A 10,898-nucleotide genomic window follows, 5' to 3' on the forward strand; every position below is an offset into this window, starting at 1 on the left:
TCGGATTATGATGAATGGGAATTCAGCAGACAATTCAACAAAGAGTTTTCATTCACCAATGGATGAAGAAGAATCCCTTGTCATTGGGTGTGTGACACCAAATGATGTGTGTGACCAATTGATGAGATTCTTGCTCCATTGCAAATTCCCATCCACTACTATCTCTTTTTTGGGCATCTGACAATAATGATGCCCATGATGCAGGAATTCTTTAAAAAAAATTCGATGTATCTAAAAATTATATATACATGATAAATCAGATGGTGAGAAATAATTTGATCTTGGCTTTCCTTTCAATAGTCAATTCAGATCATCAATGGATAAAATACGTGGCCTTATTCTGGCCATAATCGATTGAATTGTTCGATTCAACTCAAAATTGATTGAGATTGATTCTGATTAATCTTGATTCCATGTGTACTAAGTTTGATCGAATTAGGTTGAGTTTAGTTGAAATGACTCGGTTTCAACCAAATCCGACCCATTCCAAATAATCCGAATAAGAATCAAATCAGATTCTCAACGTTGCCACTCAAAATTAACAATAAAAGCAGGATCGTCTCCAATCTCCAGTGTGCCAAATGTGCATCTGATGGTTGGGGGTGCTGCCATCTGGACCGAGTTTCTCTTCCTCCACCTGTCATTATAGTGGGATAGGATTTTTTTTTTTTTTTTGGCAGCGGAAGGAAGTAGATAACAGCCAGGAGGCTCGAACTTGAGATGGAATTTTCGCACACCACAACTCACCAATTACGCCAAGTAGTGGTTGTTCATAATGGGATATAATTATTCACCTACTACATGGATATTTTTGGACTTCTAGTGGGAGGGGGGAATTCTACCATTGATTCTCTTCAATGTAGGTGAAAAGAAGTTCTCATTCGAATTTTAACCATGTATTGTTTTCCATCACCTGCAAAGAATAGAGATTTTCTTCATCAATCCCTCACCGACTGTTAAATGGGAGTGGGAATAATGAGTCACATTTTGGACCTTTGTTTAGTAAGGGTAAGAGTAATTACGACCCCACGTTTATGCATAAATAGTACAACCATGGTGAAGGAAAACTTTTACCATTGCGAGCTTTCCTTTGTAGAGTGGTGCTTCACATCAATCTTCTAGATCAAACTTTTAACTCCAAAAGAAAGGATGAAATGACTCATCCAAACTCCCAAATTTTCATTAGAAGGCAAAATGGTTCTTCAATCATTGAGAGGAACTTCTTGATGGGTGCAGTAGTTCTGCAATGTAAATGGATGATTAAATTTCATGGTCAAACTCAAATGTAGAGAGAAGCAAGTACCAGTGTCCACCTGCTCCTGAACCAATTCAAATCCTTGGCAAATTTGTGTGTTTTTACATTTTAGTGAGCATTCATGAAAAGTTCTTGACACGTCTAGTAAAACTTTTTCTTTATCAATTTACTAAACTTTTCTTATAGACCAGGGTGGGGTGGGGGCGGAGGAGCTCTTAGTCAATGTTTATTGGATATTCGGGGAAATCAGATTATGCTTTCAAGTTAGTGCACGAGGCTCTTGTCATTGCTGAGTTTGGGGAGGGTGATAATGTACATAACCTTACTTTCGTTTCATAGAGAAACTGTCTCCTGACTCGAACCCCGACAATTAGGACACAACGAAACAAAATTGCCATCAAGCAGAGGCCCGCGACCACTTGGTTCATGTAGGTTGAAGCTCCCTCATTATGATTTGAATTCGAAGCAATGGAGACCCTTTTTTTCAATTCCAAGTTTTAAAACATTGGTGCCTTTGACCCAAGGGCGGTAAAGGAAGAAAAATACATCGCTTCCAAATTCATTAAGGATCTTTCGTCATTGAAAAAAAAAAAAAAAAGAAGAACCCCTTCTCATCCCCTCCCAAGAGGAAAGAGAAAAGAAGAATTATTTTTTTTAAAATTTAGGAAAAATTTTCCATGACGTTAAGTTACCATTATCATTTCACATGGGGTTTTGTGGGTCTTATGTGAATGATACCGTTTTCAATGTCGTCAATGGTGTGGAGTGAAAGCTTCCCCAACACACTGCGATCATGGGGAACCGTCACCCTTTGCATATCATCGATAAGTAGTTCAGGTCAGGCTTAGGATTCCAGCCCCATGCAAGTATATTGAGCCTTTTTACCAGGCCCAAAAGATGTTGGTTGCCTTTTGGGTAAAAATCTCATTCTGGGCCGGGCTGTAACTCGTTTGGGTTAACCGAACTACAGTTAACTCGTTTGATTTTTAAAAAGATCCCTGCTTTTATGTATTTACAGGCTAAGAGCTTCCCGCTTAGGTTGTTAAAGCTAGCGTGGAACAATGCAAAATTTCTTTTTTGTTATAAAAAATGACTGCCAATGGTCCAAACGTGCTCCATTGGCAAATAGAGCCCAAACCAAGGCCTAATCTGGACCTAAAATCTCCATGGACAAACCCAGTATACTAAAGTCACTATATATTCCTAGAAATACAGAGGCTGAAATTAAATGTTGGAGTAGTGTTTCTGAGGCTGTGTTTGGTATACATTCTTAATGGAGATTGTAGGTCTAGAATGCATTCTAAAATGAAAAAAACTAGAGAAGAGTAGGGTTTTAGAATGCATTTTAAACCTATAATTTATTCCAAGAATGCATAAGAAATTACTACATAAATTGAAAATAAATTGTTCTACAAACATAAATGCTAATTATAAAAAAAAAAAAAAAAAAACGTATATAATAGTTAATCTCACAGCTTTTGTTAGGAATCTGTGATATCCTTATTTCTAAGGTTGGAAATCTTTGCTTAGATATCTATGAAGACATCAAGAATGGTGTCACAAGCAGAAAAATTCATAACTTGAAAATAATATGAAAATAATTCATAATAGATATTTTTGTTTATTGTGTGCTTTATCAATCAGTGGGACCTACTTTGTATACTTTGGTTTTATCAATTTCTTCGAAACAAATTCTATAGATGGACAACCGATGGGAGTGTATGCCAAAGCACTAATTAGGCGTGATTTCTTGCGTTCATTTGGGCAGGGCAATCATTTCACCCATCTTGTGTATGACACTGACACCACATTTTCAGATATAGTCATTTTCCCACATAATTTTTAAAGTTATAGAAATCATTACGCCCATTGGCATACCAAACCTATTTCTTATTCTACAAACAATTTGTCTAGTTGTTACCAAACAGTTTTTAGCTTTTACAAAAAATGGTTTTTATTAATGATTTTTCTTAAATAGGTAAAAATCAAAAAGAAAAATGATACCAAAGAGGCCCTTAACTACTACAGCAATAAGTAGCACATATTATTATGTTTTTTTCTAATGGTGGTTTTTTTTCCGTAGTTACAAGATTTTTGGTTATTGCGGTTTTTTATTGTAATTTGTTTCCGTAGTTATAAGATTTCTGTTACTACGGTTTTAAATTCCCCAATAACAAGTATACCATATTACTGCGATTTATAGATGCGATTTTGTTTCAGCAATTACAGGGTCCTCTATTACTGTGATTTTGAAATATCGCAGCAATATATAGCCCCTATACACACAGAAAAACCATAGTTATAGGACATTTATAGCTACAGATTTTGAAACCGCAGTTAAATATCCGTAGCTACAAGTGTATTTTGTTTTAGTGAGTGTTCATTAGTGCTTCCTTGAGTCTATCTCTCCCATTCATAGGAGTAGGAGAGAGATAGACTTAGGGAGGTGATACTATATGCTACCGCCGATAATTTATTCTCTATTCAACAAAAAATGGTTGCATAGAGTTCTTAACCATGTTTTTTTATTTAAATGTCCAACAATGTTTCGAGTTTGTCAATAGGTGGATCTAACAAACTTGATAATTAATGGAATCTATTCGACATTGAAAGCACATTGACCGCCGTGCTTTCAATGACGAATCGAGCTCTTAAATGGCAAACTTGCCATTGAGTGTCAAATGTAAAAAACGGCTATTTTGAATAGTGCTAGCTCGAAATGAAGGGTTCGGGCAAGCCCATCCAGGGTTGGGTCAAATAACTGCATTCTATTATAATTTACCCTTCATGGTTTTGGTCATTTTATGTGAGCAACTTACAGTTGTGTCAGAGAACATGGAAGAATTACCCAAATTCATAGCAATAACACCCCCTTAATCTTGAGAGATACTCATCATCGTCAAAGCAACTTCCAGGATGACAAAATGAGATGCCTACAAACATCTACTTGAGATAATTATGGTTCATATGGATCATTACGTACATAATGTTTATTCTGACATTGCAATATATAGTTTATGATTCCAATAGAATGCATTTTTTCACCAACAAGGGTGTGGGAAACTAAATCATCCAATAAAGGGTAATACTAAGGAGAGGAGTGTGTGGGCTCCAAGAGTGAGATGTGAGTAAATGTGCACATGAATCTACACAAAGGTGTTATGATAACAAATTTTCGTTATAATATTTAGTTACCCTTCTAAAACATTTTGTCTACAAAAAAAAAAAAGAAAAAAGAAAAAAACATTTTGGAATATGTAGTCACATTTTTATTGAGCCTAACGTATATCATGATGAGCTGCTACTGCTATTTCTTCCTCTCTCCTTCCACTCATGCCTGGCACCTTTAACGGAACTCCACTAAGCTATTTTCATCACACACCTTTCTCTCCTCCAAATCTCCTCTCCACCTTTCCATTTTTTTCATTTTGTCTTGAACAGTGACAGCTATCTCTCATATGTTGAAGTAGTGTATTGACATTAACTTTAATAAGTGTACAATGATGCTCTTATATAGAGATTACAGTTATTGAGTTATAGACAAACTCAATGATCACATGTGGGAGACTCAAACTCTATTAGTAATAGGGTAGGACTCTATTAACATATGTGAGCAATGGACTGAAAGTCTATTATTACATGTGAGAGTCCTATTCCAACTCTGCTGTCTCATGAGGTAGTCTTGGACTGCAAGTTAGTCTCTAGAGTTTGTGCTCACTGAAAATGCTTACAATGTAGGAGATGTTGTTGAATGTGAGTATGACTCTAGAGGTTGAGTTTGAGTGAGACACTAATTGTCCTGATACACCCCCTCAAGGTGGGGATTTGAAAGGTCAAATCAGTAGCTTGTCTCGTAGAAAGGAGAACTGTGTAGAGCTGAGAGCTTTGGTAAGGATATCGACTATCTGGTCATGTGTTGAAATGAACTGCACTTGAAGGTCCTTGGAGGCAACTTTATCACGAATGAAGTGGAAATCAATTTCAATGTGCTTGGTATAAGCATGAAAGAGCGGATTGACAGAAAGGTAAGTGGCCCCAATGTTGTCAAACCAAAGAATGGGTGCAATGGGAATAGGGATCCCTAATTCCTCAAAGAGAGAGCGAAGCCAAGTGAATTCGGTGCAGGCATCAACCACTATTTTGTACTCATACTCGGAGGGGCGTGCAACTGTCTTTAGCTTCTTAGAGGCCCATGAGATCATATTAGGACCCATATAGATGGCATAGCCTCCTGTGGATTTACGATCCACACTGTCACTAGCCCAGTCAGCATCGAAGAATGATTGTAATTGGAGGGAACTAGATTTAGAGATGAACAACCCGTGATCTTTGGTACCTTGGAGATAGCGTAGAATCCGTTTGACTAGTGTTTAATGGTCTTCGGAGGGGGCATGCATGAACTGGAAGGCACGGTTCACTGAATAAGCTACATCAGACCTGGTGAGGGTGATGTATTGGAGAGCACCGACAATGGAGCGATACCTGGTGGGGTCTGAAAGGACACCCCCTATGGAAGATGCTGCAAAGGTGGTGGCCATGGGAGTAGTGACTGGCTTACAGTTAGTCATGCCAGCCCTCTGTAGGAGATCAATTATGTACGAGTCTTTAGAGAGGAGGACACCATCAGACCGATATAGGGCTTCAATACCAAGGAAAAAGCTGAGACGACCAAGATCCTTTATAGAGAATTCTGAAATAATCTGATGAAGGAGAGTTTGAACATGAGTTGGTTGGTTCCCTGTAATCGAGATGTCATCTACGTAGACAAGGACATATGTGACAACAGAGCCATCCATGTAGATAAACAGTGATGTGTCGGTTTGGGATGACCGAAAACCTGAGCAAGTGAAGAACTTAGATAACCTGTGAAACCAAGCCCTAGGAGCTTGTTTGAGCCCATAGAGGGACTCATAGAGGTGATAGACATGATTAGGGCACAGGGCATCTTCAAAATCCTGAGGTTAAGCCATGTAGACTTCCTCAGAGAGAATACCATGTAAGAACGCATTCTAAACATCAAGTTGATGAACATCCCATCCATTAGATATGACCAAGGAGAGGACCGTCCGTATGGTAGTAGGTTTGATGACAGGGCTAAAGGTCTCATGGTAGTCAAGACCAAGTTGTTGATGAAATCCTTTAACAACTAAACGGACCTTATATCACTCAAGGGAGCCATCTGCCTTTCGTTTGATGCGGTACACCCACTTGCAGCCAACCAGATTCATAGTTTCCCTGTAAGGCACAAGAGACCAAGTACCATTACGTAATAAAGCATTAAATTCATCAGACATAGCAGATCGCCAATGAGGAACCTTATGAGCCTGGGAGAAGCATGTAGGTTTGGTCGAGTCAGGTGAGGTGGTGATAGAGATGGTTAAGGGGTCGGCATAGAGATCGTATAGGGTTCTGGTGCGATGGGGTGGGGTGGTACAGGAGTCAGGGTTAGGGCCGGTTAGGGTGGGGTGAGGTGAGAAAGGAGGGGATATAGGAGAGGGTGGTTTAGGAAGGGGCGGTTCTGGGGTGGCAGGGAGAGGGATGGGTGGGTTTGGGAGGGTCGGTAGAGCAGTAGGGTGAGGTTGAGGGGTAGGTATGTTAGGTGCAATGCCCCATGGGGGAGGGGTAGTAGGAGGGCGTTGGGTTGAGGAGGATGGTGGTGCAGTATGAAATGGGAAAGTAGATTCGTCAAATCTAACGTGGCGAGATATGTAGATACGACTGGTGATGAGATCCATACAATGATAACCATGATGGAAATGGTTGTATCCTAAGAAAACACATAAGGCAAAACGGGGTTCAACCTTGGGATGATTGTAAGGATGGAGCTATGAATAAAAAAAGCATCCAAAGACTTTTAGAAAAGAGTAGTCCGGAGAATTTCCCGTAACTAACTGATGGGGAGATTTGTTACCTGTGATAGAGGAGGGCATGTGATTGACGAGAAAGACCGTGGTTTCAAAGGCATAATCCCAGTAAGCCTGGGGAACAGCTGCATGGGATAGTAGGGTAATCCCATTTCAGCAATGTGCCTATTAGTGTTCAACTGTTCCCTGTTACTCATGAGTATGAGGGTAAGATAACCTGTGTTGAATGTCCAACTTGGCAAAGTAAGATGGGAAAGTACGGAATTCTCCCCCAAATCAGTTTGAATGGCCTTGATGGAGCTAGAGAACTGACGTTCCACCAAGGCCTGAAAAGTACGAAAGGCAGAGTAAACATCAGACTTCAACTTTAATGCAGTAAACCAAATATATTTGATATGGTCATCAACAAATATAATAAAATAACGATTCTCATTTGAAGAAACTGTGGGGTGGGGGCCCCATACATCACTAAAAATCAAATCCAAAGGAGAGGAACTACGAGAACTAGTTTCACGTAGTGACAATCTACTAGCTTTGCCCATTTGACAAACAGAACATAAAGAAGGAGACTTCACGAGTTGATGATCAGGTAACATAAGACGAAGCACACATTCATGAGGTTGCCTCAAACGATGATGCCAACGACTAAAAGATGAGGCAGAGGCTAGATTGGCATAATGTGATGCTGGAACGGAATAGAGACCATTTTTACTGTGTCCAGTGAAGAGGGTTTGTTTGATCTTCAGATCCTTCATAGAGAAAAAAGAAGAGTGAAACTCAAAGTAAACATTATTGTCACAGCAAAACCGTTGAACAGATAACAAAGAACATGTGAGAGTGGGAACATGTAAAACATTAGAAAGATAAAAGGAACGAGAGAGAGAAGAGATGGAAGCAGTGCTTATGTGAGATATATAGGAAGGCCCTTACCATTACTAACCATGAGTTGGTTATTACCTGTGTATGGATCATAGGTGGAAAATTGGGTTAAGTCAGGGGCGGAATGGTGGGTGGCCCCCGTATCAGAGATCCAAAAGGTGGTGAAGGATTGTGGAGGTGTGGGGTGATGGGGTGAGGGCGCGATGGTAGGGGGTAGAGGGGTAGGGAAGGGTGTAGTATGGTAGGTGTTGGGTTGAGGTGGTGGCTGATTGTAGGAATGGGGAGGGGTAGGTAGAATGTCGGCTCTGGTCGGTCCCTGTGGGTGGTAGTAACAAGTGTCTGTTTGATGATTAGTGCGTCCACAGATTGTGCATGGATTGTGAACGAAGGCATTAGAGTGACCAAATCCACTAACATGGCCACGATCATGGCCTTGGGAGAAGCCTGTACCACGACCATCAGTGGAAGGAGGACCACGACCTTAGTGAGTGACATTGGCTGATGCAACGATAGCAGGATCAACAATGGGAAGGTGTGAGTAGAGAAGGTTCTCGTGACTCATAAGGAGACCATGCATGTCGGTGTAGGAGATGGGCTCCTTTTGTGCCATCATAATGGAAGCAAGGGCTCGATATTCAGTGCGTAGGGCCCGAAAGATGTGGATGTTAAAGTCTTCCGATGGGAGGGGCTTCTCTGCAGCTGCTAGCTCATCGGAGAGAAGCTTGGCTTGATGGAGAAGCTGAGTAATGGTCTCATCTGGTTTGTGAACCAGATTTTGAAGGGAGACGTTGAGAGATAGAATCCTAGATGTAGACGGAGAACTGAATGCAGTATGGAGTGCATCATAGATCTCTTTGCTAGTGGTCTATCTGAATGCTAATGAAAAGGCCTCTTCAGAGAGAGAGGCGATGAGAATGCTCATAATAGAAGCATCTTGTTCACGCCATGCCTTGGCTTTGATAGAGTCTTGAGAGCAACGATAGTCACCAGTGACAAAGTCGAATAGGCGTTGGCCAGTGAGATAGGGTACTACCTGTGTGCGCCAATAAACATAGTTCTTAGATGTGAGCTTTAGAGATATCATATGATGAGCACCAGAGTGGGATGTGGGAGGTGGGGATGGTTCAGTCATTAGGGATTGGAGTATAGAAAATGTATGTGAGGGGAAAAGGGGAGAAACGTGGGTTGGGGTTTTGGGCTTGCTTTTTTTTTATTTTTATGAGAATAGAGGAGAAAAGGGGAGTGGGTTGGGTTTGGGTGTGCTGTTTTGTTTTTGTTTTTTTTTTTTTTTTTTTTTTTTTGTTTGTGGTTGTGTTTGAAAGGGAAGAGGGAGAGAACGTGGGTTGTTGGGAAATAAAAGGGAAGTGGGAGATGGAGAAAGGGACGTTGGTCTCTTTGGGTTTTTTTTTCTTGAAAGGGAAGACAAAGAGGTCGTGGGTTGTGGGAGATAGAGAGGACTGCGTGGGGATGAGGGAGGTGCTCGGTGGAGCTTATGATGCTCTTGATACCATGTTGAAGTAGTGTATTGACATTAACTTTAATGAGTGTACAATGGTGATCTTATATAGAGATTGCAGTTATTGAGTTATAAACAAACTCTATGATCACATGTGGGAGACTCAAACTCTAATAGTAATAGGGTAGGACTCTGTTAACATATGTGAGTAATGGACTGAAAGTCAATTATCACATGTGAGAGTCATATTCCAACTCTGCTGTCTCATAAGGTAGTCTTAGACTGCAAGTCAGTCTCTAGAGTTTGTGCCCATTGAAATGCCCACAATGTAGGAGATGTTGAGTGTGAGTATAACTCTAGAGATTTGAGTTCGAGTGGGATGCTAACTGTCCTGATATCATAGAACATGAATCCATTCTGATGATCCATCGCTGATCATCACCTTCTCCCCTAACTCAATTGCACTTTCCCCTCCCCACCTCAACCTTTCCGAGCAAAAAACTTCATCCAGCTAGACCTAATCACACCCTCTCTAGTTCACTGTACCCTCCCCTCACTGCTAAACATCCCGTCATCTTACCTCATTTAAAACGAAACTTCCTCCCACTTGAGAAACCTAATATTATCATAACTCTTGTGACCAATTGTCAACTCCCACCATAAATTCTACAATTCCCCAATGAAACCCAAATGTAACCGAGACAAATATCCCTCCTTCCCATCTTCCAAAAGCAAACATCCATCTCGCCAAATCTTCACATTTCACAAACTGCATGAGAGGTGTCCTTCCCACGGCCATCACATTCCCCTGAAGTACCTGCGAAAACAACCAACCCCACCTACACCCACTAACCACACCCAGCCACCGATCATGAAGTCATTTTGGGGCGCACCCTCTGTGAACTCTGGCGAGGACATCACCTCCCATCCATGCAATCTTTTGGCCACGTCGATGGTCTAAATGGTTGTTAACAAACCTTTTCCCTCATCCGATGACTTGCGAGACCGACTTGTGTTGCTTTAGGATCCTAGGGGTGCGATCTTCGTCTGCTGCATTGATAGAGGTTCCTTTTATGTTGATTTTTGTCAGTGGATTCCAAGAAATCTGTTATGGCTTACTCATCTTGGTGGTGTGGTGACCACTTCCTGAAACTGAGTGCCTTTCCTCTGGACACCGATGCTTCTAACAGAGAGCTTGATATTGTTCATGTCTGGATCCATGTATACAACATTCTAATAGAAGAATTTTCCTTCCTCAACGTCCGATCGGCAATCTTTTGCATGGGCCGTGTCTTGGATATCAGTCTTAACTTATTTAAACTCCTTGAGAATGGGCTTTCGCTTGGTACGGCACGAGTAAAGGTTGCAGTAAAGAAAAACAGATCAGTATGTTTGAACCCAAGAATTCATCTGATGGATGGAGAACTGATCGAAGCCTTCTTCA

The 10,898-nt window shown here is 40.9% G+C and overlaps 1 protein-coding gene across 1 annotated transcript; it reads right to left on the reverse strand.

The window, feature by feature from the left end:
- Positions 1–5,625: 5,625 nt before the first annotated feature.
- On the reverse strand, positions 5,626–6,051 carry LOC122060827 (uncharacterized mitochondrial protein AtMg00810-like). Its single transcript, XM_042623919.1, has one exon. The coding sequence runs from the start codon at positions 6,049–6,051 to the stop codon at positions 5,626–5,628; it is 426 nt and encodes a 141-aa protein (XP_042479853.1).
- Between the last annotated feature and the right edge of the window lie 4,847 nt (positions 6,052–10,898).

The sequence above is a fragment of the Macadamia integrifolia genome, chromosome 14 (assembly GCF_013358625.1).
Source record: "Macadamia integrifolia cultivar HAES 741 chromosome 14, SCU_Mint_v3, whole genome shotgun sequence".
NCBI classification, from domain to species: Eukaryota; Viridiplantae; Streptophyta; class Magnoliopsida; order Proteales; family Proteaceae; genus Macadamia; species Macadamia integrifolia.

What these genes read in the sequence shown, in the direction of transcription:
- LOC122060827 (XM_042623919.1), bottom strand. Translation starts at nt 6,051, where the DNA reads ATGGATGGCTCTGTTGTCACATATGTCCTTGTCTACGTAGATGACATC.